The sequence below is a fragment of the Gadus macrocephalus genome, chromosome 21 (assembly GCF_031168955.1).
Source record: "Gadus macrocephalus chromosome 21, ASM3116895v1".
NCBI classification, from domain to species: Eukaryota; Metazoa; Chordata; class Actinopteri; order Gadiformes; family Gadidae; genus Gadus; species Gadus macrocephalus.
In genome coordinates, this window is record NC_082402.1 from 19,144,773 (window position 1) to 19,164,614 (window position 19,842).

At 51.1% G+C, this 19,842-nt stretch overlaps 2 protein-coding genes across 3 annotated transcripts in view; one reads left to right on the forward strand and one right to left on the reverse strand.

Annotated features, from left to right (window-relative positions):
- LOC132449988 (syncytin-2-like) overlaps nt 1-19,842 on the reverse strand; it is a 93,820-nt gene that overhangs the window by 66,751 nt on the left and 7,227 nt on the right. The window lies entirely within an intron of this gene.
- LOC132449731 (uncharacterized) lies at nt 14,285-19,744 on the forward strand. Its single transcript, XM_060041535.1, has one exon. It carries the CDS (start codon nt 14,987-14,989, stop codon nt 19,652-19,654), a length of 4,668 nt encoding a protein of 1,555 aa, XP_059897518.1. The 5' UTR covers nt 14,285-14,986; the 3' UTR covers nt 19,655-19,744.

Here is a 19,842-nt window from a genome sequence, read left to right on the forward strand (position 1 = left end):
CCACCACGGGACCCCCACCGTCACCGTCAGCAGGTCAGAGCCCCCTCACAGCTTTACCCTTTTGAAATTGATATATCTTTTTTGAAATGTATTCACCCTGGAGGCCTACCTACACCAATCGCACCAACACCACATAGCCACACTACCACGCACACAACAGACGCACGCTACTTCCCCCACCTACATCCCGTTATAGACCCCCCAGCCTTCCGTGTTGACCCCCACACACCCACCATCACCACAATAGACCCACACACACATATCAAACCACAGAACACACCAGACCCACACCAACACACCCACACACACAACCACTCAGACCACAAAGACCACCTCCACCATCCACCCGTCCACTCCTCCCACCACCACCAACACACACCCGGTACATTGCACCAGATGGCCCAACCCGGGACAAAGTATATTTTAAAATACTCCAGGCCCTGCACCACAGGGACACAGCGGACAGAGCGGTGTCCTCCCGGGAACTCCCCAGGGGGATGTTACGACAGGTCCACAAATGATCACACTTCATCCAACCCGCATCACCCACAGACACCACATTACAAAAACATAATGACAACACCAACACCTGGATGCACAATGACACGTTGATCCTAAAAGAACACTACACACACACAATAGACGAATTCACACAAACACCCCAGCCCACCAACACACTCTCACTTAAGATCGCTACCAACTGGGCGCACAAGAGATTGGGCCACAGACTATTACCCACCACCTTACATCAACTAGAACACACACTACTCCATACACCGTCCGCCCCTCACTCACCACTCATTACCAACCCACACCCCCTCAACCTACTCCCCCCCTCCCCCATACCGACCAGTCCCCATACCACCCCACCTCGAGCCTGGACCTTCCCCTCACCTCCACAGCCCACACTCAGACACTCAGACTAGGATAAGGGGGAGGGGTAGGGCCCGCACCTTCCCTACCTGCAGCAAGAGCCAGGGCACCAACAGAGTCGCACCACACACCCTCCACACCACCTCAGATCAATGACCCCCCCCCCAACTAAACCAACCCCCCACCCACCCATCCCCACCCTCTCCCCCGCTCCCCCCAGTCAGAAATCCTCTCACCAGATGAACCTCCACCTCAGAGGACCGAGCAACAACCAACACACCACCATACACCACCCTCTCTCCAGAGTTCCCCCTCACTCCATCCAGACACTTGCATCCAACCTCTCCCACTCCCAACCCCCCGCAAGGAGACAATCATCCACATAGACGCACAGGTCATTCATACCCATAACTCCCCACCAGACTCCACCACACCCCACACACCAACACCCACCAGACCTCTCCTTAGATCACACACACGCACCAACCTCATTGTGGACCTTGTTGACTCCATCTCACTAAAATCCATTCCCCCCCCTCCCCCCCATAGGTGTCACCAGTGGCCTGGCGAAAAATCTAAGAGCAATGATGAAGGGGCCTACTAAGGTCAACACGACCACAACAAACCCAACTGACCAAAACTCGTCCCCCCCTCCCCCCACAACCTTCTTGCCAGGTCACTGTTGACACCAACCCTCCGGCCCCCACTGCCCCCCCCTACACTACCCCCTCCAGATATCAAACCACAGTCCATCCCCTCCCCGACCAATCCTGCAGTCTTAAATACTATCGACCCACCTACCATAAGGTTAGGGGGGGCCACAAGCTGCAGGATTGGTCTTACCTAGGACACACACCCACACTCATCATCGGCGACTCCAATCTCAACAGAATTCCCCCACATGAACACGCACACATACAAATAGACAGTTATCCCGGGGCCACCATAGGACATATCTAACACATCCTACAGAAAACACCAAACACACAAACAGTCATCCTTTCAGTTGGCCTAAACAACATGAATCACAACCCCGAACTTACATCCATCAAACAAATATCGGCCCTTAATAAACTAACCACATTCCCTAACCACATTCCCTAACGCCACCATCCACTTCCCAGTCATCAACCACTCACCGAAACAACAGCAGAACCTACGCCACTCAACAGCTACACAGTCACTGATCTCAGTCCCCTACTAGAAACTCCCCACGACACCTTCACCACTCAACCTGACAACATCCCAACCGGTGCTTCCCTCAGCCCCCACCTTAGACCCCCCGGCCGGCAGAACGGTCCCCGCGGAGGCCCAGGTCCTCAACACGGTCCCACACTCACTGAGGAGCCCGCTGTCCTCACAGCGTTCACCCACCGCCAGCCCAGAGACAACCCCACCGCGTTGCGAGGTAGTGTGGGGGCCCCAAGCAAGAATTTTTAGGGGGCCGATTGTTGACGGGGGGGGGGGGGGGTTCGGAGCGATTGTTGACGGGGGGGGGGGGGGGGTGTTCGGAGCGATTGTTGACGGGGGGGGGCAGGGCCGGCGATTGGCATAGGCGACCTAGGCAATTGCCTAGGGCGACAAATGTGTTAATTTAATTTAATTAAACAAGCGAAGACGATTATCCTAGGGCGCCCCCTCAGCCAGACGTTTAGTTAATCGTTTTTTTATGTTTTTTGTAAATCATTTTCCATGGGGGGGGGGGGGGGGGGGGGCGTTGCGTGGCGTGAAAGACGTTGCGTTCGGTAAATTAAGATGCGTCGATCAAGCTTGACATTAGGTATTGACTCTTAAAATGAAAAGGACTAAAGTTAAACCCTCTGGCGCGCAGGGACGAAAACGTAAAAAAGAAGAAGAAGAAAAGAAAGCCCAGTAGAGGTAATTGACCTCTGCCATTATAGTGTCAAACTCATGTCAGGCTGTCAAGCGCACCACGTAACATTGCGGCCGCTCAGGCAGCTACCGCGGCGCTAGCCACCGCTAGCCACCGCTAGCCACCGCTAGCCACCGACTTTTAAGGGACAATTCCGGTATTTTGAACATTGAGCCCCGTTTCTGGTTTGTCTAGGATGAAATAAGAGTGATTACCAACGAAATTTTTACTATTGGTCCTGTCCCGGGTATTTGGCTAATTTTGAATTCTATAATTCGAAATGATTGAATTTTCAAATCGCGTTTTCAGGCCCCCCCTAACCCTAACCGGAAACGGAAAGGGAGACTGGTTGTAGTCTTTTTGCTCGGTTCTCCGTATCAACCGTAGGGCTAAAACCGAGCGAAAAGACTACAACCAGTAATCTCCCTTTCCTTTTACGGTTCGGTTTCGGTTTTAATGAATTTACAAAAGGCCAAATAAAACACGGAATAAACAGTATTTCGTATATATATTTTTTTAATTGGCCAGATGCACTCAAGCAATATTTGCGGAAGCCAGCACCTGCAGGAGAAAGGACACCTGATCCGTCATGTTCACCTCTCTCTGAACTTTGTAAGTACAACTAGTACTATTGTTGCTGTTTTTGTTATTGTTATTATTAGCAATTATTACTATTATTATTATAACTTTTTTGTTATTAGTAGTATTATTTAGTCTTGTAGCAGCCTACTAGTAATAATAGTAGTGGTGGTAGTAATTGTAAGTTACCTACTACAAGTTACATGGTCAGATAAAATGTATTTGTACAATACAACTATGTGGAAGGATGATAGAAATGACCAAATGCAATTGTGTAATGAACAGCATGGATGAACTCTATGTTTAAATACAGCTGCAGCAGGAGAAGGGACATCCAGTAGTAGTACTCCAGGGACCAGTGGAACACAGGCCAGGTACACACAGCCTGCATCAGGTGAGTGAGTCTATTTAATAGTATTTATTCAAGCCACGTCCATAGCTTGTTTTCTAAAAGTAATTCAAATACATGATCATTTTCACATCATTATTAAACACTGCTTGTCTGGTATACTATATGCTTGAATACAGGTGAAGGTGAAGGGACATCAAGCACTCAGGGCATCAGTGAAACACAGACGACTGAGACCAGGGACACGCAGCCTGAAGCAAGTAAGTCCTTTGCATAACTAATTTAAGCCAACAACCACCTGAGAAAATGTACTTGAAGATCCCTATGAAATCCCTATGAAACTAATTTCAACCACATCTGGCTGATACAGGTGAAGGGGCCACATCTAGTATTCCAGGCACCAGTAAAACACAGACCACTGAGACCAGTGAAGGAACAACAACCGCAACATGCTCTGCTACTACACTGCCGCCTGCAGACACCTCACCCTCCTCAATTCCTAATATCCAGGGAGCACCCATAGATCCTGCTGACTGGCCAGCCCTCTGTGATGCGGTAAGGACTGAGTTAGTTAGTAGAGGACCATACAAGACCAATCCAGACTTTACATTTCCCAAAAGAGATGATGGGAGAAGCTGCCACCACCACTACTTCTACAGGAAATTAGTCAATGGGGAGAAAGTCAAGAGAAGCTGGCTTGTATATTCAAGGAAAACCAATACTCTGTACTGCTTCTGCTGCAAGCTCTTTTCAAAGAAAAATTTTAACCTCAATAGTAGTGGCCTAAATGACTGGAAGAATTGCGGGGAGATCCTGAAAAGCCATGAGCAAAGTTCAGAGCATTTAGGGCACATGACCTCATGGAAGGAACTGGAGACTCGACTTGAAAAGGGCCAAACAATTGACAAAATGGAAATGGCACTCCTTCAAGCTGAAAGGAGGAGGTGGCGTGATGTGCTGACCAGGTTGGTCGCCATAATACAGTCTTTGGCCGAGCGAAATATTCCCATGCGGGGGAGCTCAGACAGACTATACCAGCCAAATAATGGGAACTTCCTTAAGGAAGTTGAGCTCATGGCCAGGTTTGACCCAGTTCTCAAACAACATGTTGCTGATGTGGAGAGAGGAGCCAGGCATGCAACATACTTGTCAAAGGATATTCAAAATGAACTAATTGATTGCATTGGTGAAAAAATTGTTCACTATATGTTAAGGGAGATAAAGCTGGCCAAATACTATTCCATTATTTTGGATTGCACCCCAGACCTCAGCCACGTAGAACAGTTATCGGTTATAGTTGCAGCAGACGACACCGACACCCCAAAAATAAAAGAACATTTCATGGGGTTCCTTGAAGTTGAATCATCCACGGGAGAAAGCCTCTCCAACCTCATTCTGAAGAGACTAGAAGAGTTCAACCTTCCCTTCGAAGACTGCCGGGGACAGTCTTACGACAACGGCGCAAATATGAAGGGAAAGGTCAAAGGTGTCCAAGCTAGACTTCTGAAAAAAAATCCAAGAGCTTTATTCGTCCCGTGCGGAGCACATACTCTAAATCTTGTTGTTGCGGATGCAGCAAAAAGTTCTACGGATGCACTTAGTTATTTTGGCTACCTACAAAGAATTTTTACACTATTCTCTGCCTCCACACAAAGGTGGGCCATCCTAAAGCACCACGTCCAAACAACTGTGAAATCCTGGTCAGATACAAGATGGGAAAGTCGAATTAGCAGTGTGCAGGCTGTGAGATTCCAGACAGCGGAGGTGAGGGATGCCCTTCTTGAGGTCAGGGAGAAAGCCACTGACTCAATGGTAATAACTGAAGCACAGTCTTTGGCTGAAGAAGTTGGGTCATACCGCTTCACCATTTGTAGCATTGTGTGGTATGACATGCTGGCCAAAATACATCATGTCAGCAAAGCATTGCAGTCTGTGTCAATGCAGCTGGATGTGGCTCTGAATCTCCTGAGGAAAACAGTAGACTCTCTGGTCAGCTATAGAAGCACTGGGTTCGCTTCTGCTCAGGTATCGGCAAGAGATCTCTGTGAGGAGATCAATGTGGACACCGTCCTAAAGCAGAAGAGGCTGAGAAAAACAAAGAGACAGTTCTCTTATGAATCCCCTGATGAGCCAGAAGGAGACGCACTTAAGAAATTAGAAATTTCCTTCTTCAATGTTATTGTCGATGCGTCGGTAACATCACTGCAAGAACGCTTCAAGCTTTTGGGTGATGTTCAGGACAAGTTTGGAGTGTTAATTAACTTCCCTAATTTGACAGAGGAAGAACTCGCCCAGGAGTGCAAAACCCTCAGCAACACTCTGAGCCAAGGTGACCATAAAGACTTTGACGGGAGGGAACTGGCACTTGAGTTGAACAATTTCCAAGCATTGCCAAAAGCCTGCATGACGACAATGGACATTCTAAATCACTTAAAAGAGAAGAAACTTGAAGAAGTTTTCCCAAATATGTGGGTGGCCCTAAGAATTGCTGTCACATTACCTGTGACTGTAGCTTCTGCTGAAAGAAGCTTCTCAAAATTAAAATTACTGAAGACCTACCTAAGGTCAACGATGAGTCAAGAACGCCTAAATGGGCTTGCACTGATGAGCGTCAACCAAGAGGTCTCAAGTCAGATGTCATTTGATGATACCATCAACACATTTGCCATGAGGAAGTCTAGAATTGTCAAATTCTAATGCTGCGTCACTTTGAAAGGTCAATAGAAATGCCCGATACAACTGCACTTTTGTTCGTAGAGTGTTTAATAGTTAAACTGGTGTCCATTATAGTGTTCTTTTAGTGTGTTTTTTTTTTTTAAGTTCATAACATTCTTTGTAGCATTTTTGTATATATTTGCATATTTTGACTTGATACTTTTGGCTTATTTTTACTTGTATGTTTAAGTGTTTATGAATGTATATAAGTCATTTAAAATAATTAAAAAGAAAATATTCTGAAACATTTCTGTTTGTTGTCCATGCATCACACATTTATTTGCAATGTAGTATAGTGGAGCTATAATTGTGTGAAAATGCTGCAAGCAAAGTAAAGGTAAATCAGTTAATATGCGTCTTAAGTGATGTTTAATATAGCAATGTCAATTAACAGGGCAACGCTCGGCGCTGGGGGGGGGGGGGGGGGCGCAAAACTCAATGGAGCGATTTATTTATTTATTTTTATTTTTTTTGGGGGTGCCTTTTGGGGGCCCTAGTAGTGGCCCGGGGCCCCAAGCAATTGCCTGGTATGCCTAATGGGACGCGGCGCCTCTGCCCCACCGGCACCTCCACACACACACATCAGCTCAGCCACAATATATTAATTAATATATACACCTCCACACACACATTAACACACATCAGCTCAGCCACAATATATAAATTAATATATACACCTCTACACACACATTAACACACATCAGCTCAACCACAATATATTAATTAATATATACACCTCCACACACACATTAACACACATCAGCTCAACCACAATATATTAATTAATATATACACCTCCACACACACATTAACACACATCAGCTCAACCACAATATATTAATTAATATATACACCTCCACACACACATTAACACACATCAGCTCAGCCACAATATATTAATTAATATATACACCTCCACACACACATTAACACACATCAGCTCAGCCACAATATATTAATTAATATATACACCTCCACACACACATTAACACACATCAGCTCAGCCACAATATATTAATTAATATATACACCTCCACACACACACATTAACACACATCAGCTCAGCCACAATATATAAATTAATATATACACCTCCACACACACATTAACACACATCAGCTCAACCACAATATATTAATTAATATATACACCTCCACACACACATTAACACACATCAGCTCAACCACAATATATTAATTAATATATACACCTCCACACACACATTAACACACATCAGCTCAGCCACAATATATTAATTAATATATACACCTCCACACACACATTAACACACATCAGCTCAGCCACAATATATTAATTAATATATACACCTCCACACACACATTAACACACATCAGCTCAGCCACAATATATTAATTAATATATACACCTCCAAACACACACTAACACACATCAGCTCAGCCACAATATATTAATTAATATATACACCCCCACACACACATTAACACACATCAGCTCAGCCACAATGTATTAATTAATATATACACCTCCACACACACACATTAACACACATCAGCTCAGCCACAATGTATTAATTAATATATACACCTCCACACACACACATTAACACACATCAGCTCAGCCACAATGTATTAATTAATATATACACCTCCACACACACATTAACACACATCAGCTCAGCCACAATATATTAATTAATATATACACCTCCACACACACATTAACACACATCAGCTCAGCCACAATATATTAATTAATATATACACCTCCACACACACACACATTAACACACATCAGCTCAGCCACAATAAATTAATTAATATATACACCTCCACACACACATTAACACACATCAGCTCAGTCACAATATATTAATTAATATATACACCTCCACACACACATTAACACACATCAGCTCAGCCACAATATATTAATTAATATATACACCTCCACACACACATTAACACACATCAGCTCAGCCACAATATTAAATTAATATATACACCTCCACACACACATTAACACACATCAGCTCAGCCACAATATATTAATTAATATATACACCTCCACACACACACATTAACACACATCAGCTCAGTCACAATATATTAATTAATATATACACCTCCACACACAACCCGGTCTCACGAAAATACGTGACACTGTCACGTTATTTAATCTATTGAAACGTGATCAGGGACACGTTTTTTCAAATTTATCGTGTCAAAAAGCACAAATTTCAAACCCATGTAATTCAATTGGGAGGATTTTGTCGTGTCACTAAGCACGACTTCCAAACTAAGGTTCTGTCCGGGAGCGTTCTCCCTAATGTCCCTTAAGGAGCTCCGTACAGAACATTTAAAAATTGTCTGTGATAACTAACAATGTGACAGCTTTTGGCCACCCGTTTCTACTTTCACCTTTGATTCTGAGAAATTGTGACAATTCACGGATATATTAAATGCAGGTGCGCTGCTCTGTAGGCAAACTGCGAAGGAAAAAAGGGTAGCTGCTTCATCTGTTCTTTTTAGAATTGTATGTCTTGATGTTTTGATCTAGCCATAGATCTATTGTCTTGTTTTTGGCTATGTGAATGGAAGTCCGCGTTGATGCCTCGCAAGTCCAGTGTCGCGAGCGGACGTTGCCATGATATGTAGAAATCATACCGTATTTAATTAATATTGATGTGTAGGGGTTGATTATAACTCGTGAATAATATTGTTTATACCACAGTCTGGGGGAACCAGACCACCCAAACATACAGTCACTAGGGGACACCACCCAAACATACAGTCACTAGGAGACACCACCCAAACATACAGTCACTAGGGGACACCACCCAAACATACAGTCACTAGGAGACACCACCCAAACATACAGTCACTAGGGGACACCACCCAAACATACAGTCACTAGGAGACACCACCCAAACATACAGTCACTAGGAGACACCACCCAAACATACAGTCACCAGGAGACACCACCCAAACATACAGTCACTAGGAGACACCACCCAAACATAGAGTCACCAGGAGACACCACCCAAACATACTTCAGAACCAGGAAGTGATATCAGATATCATTCTGAGAAAACATTCTTTTTTTCAAGTAATCACTTTCTTTTTTATATTCTTTAGACTCCCTTTATAATGGTTTTTATCAGACTGGTTTATAAAGTGTTGTTCTTTGTCTCCATAAAGAGAGAAGTGCCTCCAAGTGACTCTGGTTTGGGTTTAACGCTTAACTTTTGCTTCGTGAACGAGACTTCCTGTTCTCCCCCACGAGCTAGCGCAGTGGTTCTGCTTTCCTAGATGATGATGACGCACACACACACACACACACACACACACACACACACACACACACACACACACACACACACACACACACACACACACACACACAGACGGAGAGAGAGAGAGAGAGAGAGAGAGAGAGAGAGTGAGAGAGAGAGAGAGAGAGAGAGGGAGAGGGAGGGAGAGAGAGAGAGAGAGAGAAAGAGAAAGAGAGAGAGAGAGAGAGAGAGAGAGAGAGAGAGGGAGAGGGGTTGCAGGCAACCTGTTCATTGGGTGAAAGAGTTGATATACACACACACACACACACACACACACACACACACACACACACACACACACAGTGTTGCTGGTGAGTAGTGCCAGCACTGCGGTGAACTTCCATTGAACCGTCCAATCAAAGCGCTCCCACCGCCACCGCCATTAAGCCATATATATATATATATATATATATATGTATATATGTATATATTGTGGCAACCCGGCCCAGGCCAATTAAAGATATTCAGAACACCTGAGGAACAAGTGGAGAAGCAGGGCTTAAATAGCCCGCTTCTCCACTCATTCGGGGCTCACCCAGCCCTGGAACTCCAGCAAGGAGAGACCGGTCCTCGTGGGTGACGGGTTTCCACCCACGAAGAAGGGGACCGTTGATTCCTCCCGAGGTTTAAGTTATTTGTGTTAGGAGAGACTTTATGTTCGGTAATAAACCTGCCTTTTTTGGCTTTTGCGCAACGCAATTGTGTCCTGTTTGGGAGGAGTTGGTGCGCTCAACGTGGCGGGTTGCCACATATGGTGGAGAATGCAGGCAACTCGACCGAGCTACGGGCCATTTTGGGTGGGAGCGCCCACCTCAAGCCACCCCCAAACCGGAGCCGACGCAGCCGGGGCCGACGCAGCCGGAGCCGACGCAGCAGAGACGACGCCGCCAGAGACGATGCCGCCAGAGACGACACCCCGCCAGAGACGACGCCGCCAGAGACGACGCAGCCCGAGACGAGGCTGCGGGAGACGAGGCCGCGGGAGACGAGGCCGCGGGAGACGAGGCTGCGGGAGACTAGGCCGCGAAACGAGCCACGCCGGCAGCAGAAGCAGCCATGCTGCGCGCCGGACCGCTGCCACCTCCGAAAGGCCACCCGGGGCTTCAGCAAAGGGTGGAGGAGTGTGGCAACCCGGCCCAGGCCAATTAAAGATATTCAGAACACCTGAGGAACAAGTGGAGAAGCAGGGCTTAAATAGCCCGCTTCTCCACTCATTCGGGGCTCACCCAGCCCTGGAACTCCAGCAAGGAGAGACCGGTCCTCGTGGGTGACGGGTTTCCACCCACGAAGAAGGGGACCGTTGATTCCTCCCGAGGTTTAAGTTATTTGTGTTAGGAGAGACTTTATGTTCGGTAATAAACCTGCCTTTTTTGGCTTTTGCGCAACGCAATTGTGTCCTGTTTGGGAGGAGTTGGTGCGCTCAACGTGGCGGGTTGCCACTATATATATATATATATATATATATATATATATATCTGATATGTATATATCTATCTATATCTGATATGTATATATATATACATATCTGATATGTGTATATATATATACATATCAGAATCAGAAATACTTTATTGATCCCCGGGGGGAAATTGTTGTTCTAGGTGCTCCATACAATATAAATATAAATACCCTACAAGCTAACCCTACAAGCATAGAAGATAAGATAAGATTATGAATAAATAAATAAGTAAAATACAATAAATAAAATACAATAAAAATAAAATAAAAGTAAGAAGTTGACATCTCTTAGTTGAGATATATATATATATATATATATATAAAGATTCTTATTTTACTTGATTAAGGAGGATGATGGTGGACATTTGGGTCAAAGGTTGGGTGGGTAGATGTTTTGGTTTGGTGCCACCTTAATATTCGTACACTTAAAAAAGGGGATTAGGATCTGCATTATGAGTATTAGCTGAGCTCATAGACACATTGACATTGTACACATTCAGCATTGATTATGCCATAACGATGTTATCCTTTCAACGCTTTAGTGTGTGTGTGTGTGTCTGTGTGTGTGTGTGTGTGTGTGTGTGTGTGTGTGTGTGTGTGTGTCAAGAGTACGGTTTAGTGTGTGTGTGTGTGTGTGTCAAGAGTAGGCTTTAGTGAGTTTGTGTGTGTGTGTGTGTGTGTGTCAAGAGTACGCTTTAGTGAGTGTGTGTGTGTGTGTGTGTGTGTGTGTGTGTGTGTGTGTGTGTGTGTGTGTCTTAAGAGTACGCTTTAGTGTGTGTGTGTGTGCGTGTGAGTGCATGTGTGTGTGTGTGTGTCAAGACTAGGCTTTAGAGTGAGTGAGTGATTGTGTGTCTGTGTTTGTGTGTGCATCTGTGTCTGTTCAAGCATTTGTGTGTGTGTTTGTGTGTGCAAACATGTTGCAGTGTGTGTGTGTGCACAGACCTGAGCTGCCCCCCGGGACCCTCTCCAGGTGGTGGGGGTTCCGGGGGATGCCGTCCAGGTGGTGGTGGGACTCGGACCACATGCAGAGCTCGCTGGTGTTGGGGCCCCCAGGGGGACGGCCACCGCCACCCCCCCGCGCCGGGACCCCAGCCCCGTGGTCTGGGGGGGGGGGACCAACCAAGGATCTGTGAGGGGCTGACGTCGACGCAGCCCAAGAGGGTCTACGGACCCCTCACGTCCTCGCGGACCCTCCTTGCGTCCACAGCAAGGGCCTGACGCGCGCCTCCCCAATACGTTAACCCTCCGTCGAGGTGACGCAGCAGCGAGGGCTGTGATTGGTCCACTCACTAAAAGCCGCCGCAGAACCATGCAGGTTCACGACTGCCTGGAAGCGTCTGCGGGTTCATCGTTGCGTCGATGTGGAACCATAATCAGCCCTTTAGCCGGTGGCTAATAAGCAATAGCATTGACCCCTCTCATGTAGGGGGCGGACGCAGAGACACTCAAAGCCCCGTACCCTGCAGGGCGAAGCACTCCTGGACGGAGAAGGGCACCCCCAGGAGGGGGGGGGGTCGGCCAGGACCTCCTCCCCTCCGGTCTCCTCCTCCATCATGTGACCACAGCCACAGCCCGACGAATTACAGTTTGCAATTCGTAAAACACAGAGAAAGAGAGAGATTTGATTTAGATTTTTCAAAAACACTTTTTTTTTTACAATCAACTGAGAGTACAATACATCAGGAAATGTGCTATTTGTTCAGTCTTTAAAAATTGTTGGTTTATCCAACAAAATCCTTTGCAAAGTGCAACTCATCATTTTCAACAAAGCAAATAATATTATTGTAACACCGGCGCTGTTTAAAAGCATCTACATCCCCAAACGCCTTATAAAACGTATACTCCAGCCAGACTCTGGCTCTGACGTTACAGAGGAACACAGGAGGGGCCTCATGCCCTGCTCTGCCCTCCACCTTATTTCTCCGGCTGATGTACACGGCCATTTTCGCATCTCCTAAGAGATAATTTACTAGCTGCCACTTAAAATATTACTTTTTTATTATCCAGCACCAAAGATAAAAACTTTTTCAGAAAAACACATTCAACAGACTAAAAACCAAAGTTAAAAGAGAGAAAAAAACAGTGAGTCTCGGGCACTCAGTAAAAATATGGAAAACTGTCTCCCGTAGGCCACAGAACGGACATGTGTTTGAAACAGCAGTATTTAAAACCGAGATAAAAGTATTTGAGGCGATGGCACCATGTAGTACCCTCCACTGGAGGTGGAGGGTACCCCCCCCCAAAACCATCCCCCCAAACCAAAACCCAGGGAGGAAGTCCAAGAATAATCTCGGAAAAACATTTGTTGTTCTATTAATAATTTTTCTTAAGGCACTTATGGAAGCATTATTAACTAATACAACGAGAAATCATCGGCTAAACACACGAGAACATTCAGTTGGATCCAATGAGTTGTTTATTGCAATTATGCTTCATTAACAAATAAGACAGAAAAATAGTCCCTTACATGTACACAATAAACTAAACTAAGGACTAAAACAATAGAAGCAGCAGACTTTACAAATCATCAACAGGTGAGCACGTATCTTTGATAACTGAACATGTTCTGCGACCGCTTGGTTCCCAACAGAACACAAAAAATCAAGATTCAGTTTAAAGTCATTTACAACATGCCACATTATCCCATAGACATCTTGGTTATTATGAATACAAAATAACATCTGCTTTAAATCAGGTCGCAAATCAGGATTATGACAAAAATGATGATATAAGAGCCCTTAAGACTTAAACTGAAGTCTGAAAATATACAAAGATTTACCATCAATAGGTATTTTATACACATTTCAAATAATAAATGTGCTTATCTAACTATGGGAGATCTTAAAAGCCTTTTCATGGTTTATCATGCTATACTTTAAAGAAGAGAGAGAGAGGGAGAGGGAGAGAGAGAGGGAGAGGGAGAGGGAGAGGGAGGGGGAGAGAGAGGGAGAGGGAGAGGGAGGGGGAGAGAGAGGGAGGGGGAGAGAGAGGGAGGGGGAGAGAGAGAGAGAGAGAGAGAGGGAGGGGGAGAGAGAGAGAGAGAGAGAGAGAGAGAGAGAGAGAGAGAGAGGGAGAGACAGACTTTTTTATGTGTGTGTGAACGTGTGTGTGTGTGTGTGTTCGTTTGTGTGCGCGGCGGGACGGAGGGGGCTGCACTTTTTCTTTTTACTACACTTAGTCTGCCCCCCCCCCCCCCACAGAGGCCCCACAGAGGCCCCGCAGAGTGTGAGTGTGTGTGTGTGTGTGTGTGTGTGTGTGTGTGTGTGTGTGTGTGTGTTGTGGCAACCCCGATCCAACGGAGGAGTTCGAGCCCCGCCAGCGCCCTCTCCGCGGGCAGGTAGTCAGGGGGAGATATGTGCCGCTCGGCGCAGCGATGCGGGAGGGAGCATCGAGCGCACCCGCGCAATCACGGAGATGCGGAGCACCCGGCGGAGCAAGACAGCGGAGGGGACTTAACGGCCGCGTGGACACCAGTCAGGGGAACGCGACCGAACGGGAAAGACGCAGTGGGTGGAGATTACCCGAACCCCCGCTAATGCCAATACGCTTCCCCCCAGGACTAAGCCGCCGAAGACGCCGGGGATCGAGACCCCGCCCCCCGCAGCAGGACCAGACCCGGCGCGGTGTCCTTTATTCCCAGACCAGGAAGAACCTGAGTTCACTCCTTTGTTCCTTTTTTTGCATGAGTGGTTAACCGAAATAAACGAACGTTAACCTACGCCTTGTTTGGTCCATCTCCCCTGGAAACCTCAGCCGCCGACGATCGGGGTTGCCACAGTGGTGGAGAATGCGGGCAACGCGATCCTACGGCAGACCCTAGAGGACCATGAGTCAACCCGGAGTCCCGGCCGCAACGCGGGAGGAGGAGATCGAGGTGTTGCGGCGATGCATGGCCCGGATGGCTGAGCAGCTCGCACGGGAGCCGTCTCACGCCGCCCCCACGAAGCGGCTCACCAAACTGGGACCGGACGATGACGTTGAGGCATACCTTGAGATTTTTGAGCGGACCGCGGCCCGTGAGAGGTGGCCAGCGGACCAGTGGGGCTACATACTGGCGCCTTTCCTGTCCGGGGACGCTCAACGCGCCTACCGCGACCTCAGCACGGCCCAGGCGGCGCACTACCCCACGCTCAAGCGGGCCATCCTCGCCCACTACGGCCACAGCCTCCCAGCCCAGGCGCAGCGGTTCCACGACTGGGTGTACGACCCCCTGGGCTCGGTGAGGAGCCAGGTATCACAACTCGTCCGCCTGGCGGAGCGGTGGCTCGTCGAGGGGGAGGGTCCCCCGCACCTGGACCGGCTGGTGATCGACCGCTGCATCCGAGCCCTGCCCACCGGGGCCAAACGCTGGGCCTCCGGAAACCAACCCAGGACGGTGAACGACCTCGTGGAGTTACTGGAGAACCACCAGGTCACCCAGCGGCTGTGCGGCGGGGTGACCCCGGCCCCGGGGGGGGCGGGGGAGACGCGGACCGAGCGGCGCGGACGGACGCCGGAGAGCCAGCGCACCCAGGCACCGCCCACCCGCGCACCCGCCTACCCGAACCAGACCATCGCGGACCACCGAGGGCCCGCCCCTCCGACCCAGAGAGAGGAGTGGAGGTGCTACACGTGCGGCCAAACGGGCCACCTGGCTCGCCATTGTCCCGGAGCCGGAGACGTATCCATGCCCACGGCCAGTCCGTCCGACAGGAGAGGGGGGGCCTGCCTCCGCACCACCTGCTGGTCCCACGAGAGGACCGACACCCCCAGCCTACCGGTCCGCGTGGGGAGGCACGACACCCACGCCCTGCTCGACTCCGGGAGCGTGGTTACGCTGGTCCGACCCGACCTGGCGGACGGGGCCCCCGGGGGGAGGATCGACGTCGGCTGTATCCACGGGCAGACCGAGTCCTACAGCACGAGGCAGATCACAGTCCGGACCCCGAAGGGCACCTTCACGGTTCGGGCCGGGCTGGTCCCAAACCTCCCGATGCCCCTCTTAATCGGGCGGGACTGCCCGATCTTCGCCCAACTGCTAGGGGCCGAGCTTCAGGCACCCCGACGCCGACCCCCTCGGACCCGACCCCGCCGGCTGCGTAGCCGGCCCGCCTATATGGCCTCCCACCCGACGCCTTCCCGGTCCGACTCGAACGAGTCCCCCGACAGGGCCCCGAGAGAGGCGGCACGACATGCCCCCGCCTCGTCCACGGTGTCCCTTCCCCCGGGGACCCCGGACACGTTGACGGGCTCCGAGCAGGCCCCTCCGCCAGACGAGGAGGAGTCTCCGCCCCTCATAGACTTCACCGACTACCCCCTGGCCGACGGGGGAGGACCCGACAAGGGAGGACAGTTCGCCACCGCCCAGCTGGAGGACGACGCCCTCCGCCACGCCTGGGGACACGTCCAGGTCCACGAGGGCCTCTCGCGGGACTCGGTGAGTGACAGGCGGTACCCACACTTCAGCACAAGGGGGGGGTTACTATACCGGGTGGTACAGAGAGGGGGTAAGGAGGTAGAACAGCTGGTCGTTCCAAGGCCGTACGTAAGCAAGGTCCTCTACATGGCCCATACACACCTATTGGGGGCTCACCTGGGGGTGGACAAGACGAGGGACAGAATCCTGGACCGATTTTTCTGGCCGGGGGTAAAACGGAACGTAGAGGACTACTGCCGGGCGTGCCCCGAGTGCCAACACACCGCCCCGAGGCCCACGGTCCGGAACCCCCTCATACCGATGCCGCTGATAGAGGTCCCGTTCGACCGGCTGGGGCTAGACATCGTAGGTCCCCTCCCCAAGACTAGTCGAGGTCACCGCTATGTCCTAGTTATGGTGGACTACGCCACGCGGTACCCAGAGGCAGTTCCTCTACGGGCCGCCACCGCCAAGGCAGTGGCGAGGGAGCTAATGGTCTTATTCAGCCGGGTGGGGATCGTCCGGGAGATCCTGACGGATCAGGGGTCCTGTTTTATGTCCCGGGTGTTGAAAGGCCTCACCAGTCTGTTACAGATCCGCCACCTCCGGACCTCCGTCTACCATCCCCAAACCGATGGGTTGGTGGAGAGGTTTAACAAAACCCTGAAGTCCATGTTAAAGAAGGTCATGGAAGCCGATGGGAAGAACTGGGACCAGCTGCTTCCGCATGTCCTATTCGCCGTTCGAGAGGTGCCCCAGGCCTCCACGGGATTCTCGCCGTTCGAGCTCCTCTACGGCCGGCGACCAAGAGGGCTGCTCGACATCGCCCGGGACGCCTGGGAGAGCCAACCATCACCCCACCGCACCGTTGTCGAGCATGTGGAGCAGATGCGCGGCCGGATGGCGCAGATCTGGCCCGTGGTCCGGGAACACCTCGGTCGGGCCCAGCAAGCCCAAGCCCGGGTGTACAACCGAGGGGCCAAGCTCCGCACCTTCAACCCGGGGGACCAGGTGCTGGTCCTCGTCCCGACCGCTGAGTGTAAGTTCCTGGCCAAATGGCAAGGCCCCTACGACGTCATCGACCGCGTCGGCGAAGTCAACTACCGGGTGCGGCAACCGGGGAGGCGCAAGACCACCCAGGTCTACCACATCAACCTGCTGAAGCAGTGGCACCCACCAACAGCCCTGCGGGATCCAGCCCTCCTGTCCCTATCCGCCCAACTACCCCTGCCCGAGGTACCAGTGGGGGACCAGCTGAGCCCCAGCCAGTCCCAGGACCTGAAGGAAGTGGTCCTCCAGCACCTCGATGTCTTCTCGGAGCGGCCCGGAAGGACCGCGACCGTCAGCCATGACATCAAGACGGAACCGGGAGTCAGAGTCCGACTCCGGCCCTACCGCATTCCGGAGGCACGGCGGGCCGCCATCCGAGCGGAAGTCACCAGCATGCTGCAGATGGGGATCATCGAGGAGTCCCACAGCGCCTGGTCCAGCCCGGTGGTCCTGGTCCCCAAACCGGACGGGTCGTACCGCTTCTGCAATGACTTCCGGAAGCTGAATGAAGTGTCGGCCTTCGACGCCTACCCCATGCCCCGCATAGACGAGCTAATAGAGCGGCTGGGGCCGGCCCGGTTCATTACCACCCTGGACCTGACGAAGGGGTACTGGCAGGTCCCTCTCACTCAGCGGGCCCGGGAGAAGACAGCATTTGCCACCCCCGACGGGCTGTACCAGTACACGGTCCTCCCGTTCGGGGTGCACGGGGCGCCCGCGACCTTCCAGCGCATGATGGACCGGGTCCTACGGGCCCACAGGGAATATGCCGCCGCCTACATAGACGACATCGTCATCCACAGCAGCACCTGGGACCTGCACCTACATCACCTCCGTGCCGTCCTGGGAGCGCTCCGAGCCGCCGGCCTCACGGCCAACCCTAAAAAGTGCCACCTGGGCCTCGAAGAGGCGTCCTACCTGGGCTACCGGGTGGGGAGGGGCAGCGTCAAACCGCAAGAGGAGAAGGTGCAGACCATCCAGACCTGGCCCCGGCCGAGGACGAAGAAGCAGGTGAAGTCATTCCTGGGACTGGTGGGATATTACCAGCGCTTCATCCCGGCGTTCGCGACCCTGGCCAGCCCCCTCCACGAGTTGACGCGGAGGGCTCTGCCTGACCGGGTCGAGTGGACAGAGGAGGTCGACGAGGCGTTCTTGTCCCTCCGACGGGCCCTCTGCACCGAGCCCCTCCTGATCACCCCGGACTTCAACCTCCCCTTCGTCGTCCACACCGACGCGTCCGAGGTGGGCCTGGGAGCGGTCTTATCCCAGGTCCGGTCGGGCGAGGAGCACCCGGTGACCTACATCAGCCGGAAACTCCTGGCCAGCGAGAAAGCCTACTCGACCGTAGAGAAGGAGGCGCTGGCTATAAAGTGGACCGTGGAGAAGCTCCGCTATTACCTCCTCGGACGCACCTTCACCCTGGTCACAGACCACGCCCCCCTGAAGTGGATGGCCACGGCCAAGGACACCAACGCCCGGGTGACGCGCTGGTTCCTGGCCCTGCAGGACTACCACTTCCAGGTGGTCCACCGGCCCGGACGCGCACACGCCAACGCAGACGCACTGTCCCGGAGGGACGCCTGCCTAGGCCTATGCCGGGCAGACCCCGACTTGCAGCTGAGGGGGGGGGTGTGTGGCAACCCCGATCCAACGGAGGAGTTCGAGCCCCGCCAGCGCCCTCTCCGCGGGCAGGTAGTCAGGGGGAGATATGTGCCGCTTGGCGCAGCGATGCGGGAGGGAGCATCGAGCGCACCCGCGCAATCACGGAGATGCGGAGCACCCGGCGGAGCAAGACAGCGGAGGGGACTTAACGGCCGCGTGGACACCAGTCAGGGGAACGCGACCGAACGGGAAAGACGCAGTGGGTGGAGATTACCTGAACCCCCGCTAATGCCAATACGCTTCCCCCCAGGACTAAGCCGCCGAAGACGCCGGGGATCGAGACCCCGCCCCCCGCAGCAGGACCAGACCCGGCGCGGTGTCCTTTATTCCCAGACCAGGAAGAACCTGAGTTCACTCCTTTGTTCCTTTTTTTGCATGAGTGGTTAACCGAAATAAACGAACGTTAACCTACGCCTTGTTTGGTCCATCTCCCCTGGAAACCTCAGCCGCCGACGATCGGGGTTGCCACAGTGTGTGTGTGTGTGTGTGTGTGTGTGTGTGTGTGTGTGTGTGTGTGTGTGTGTGTGTGCGTGCGTGCGTGTGCCGGGGCGGAGGGGGCTGCACTTCTTTTTTGT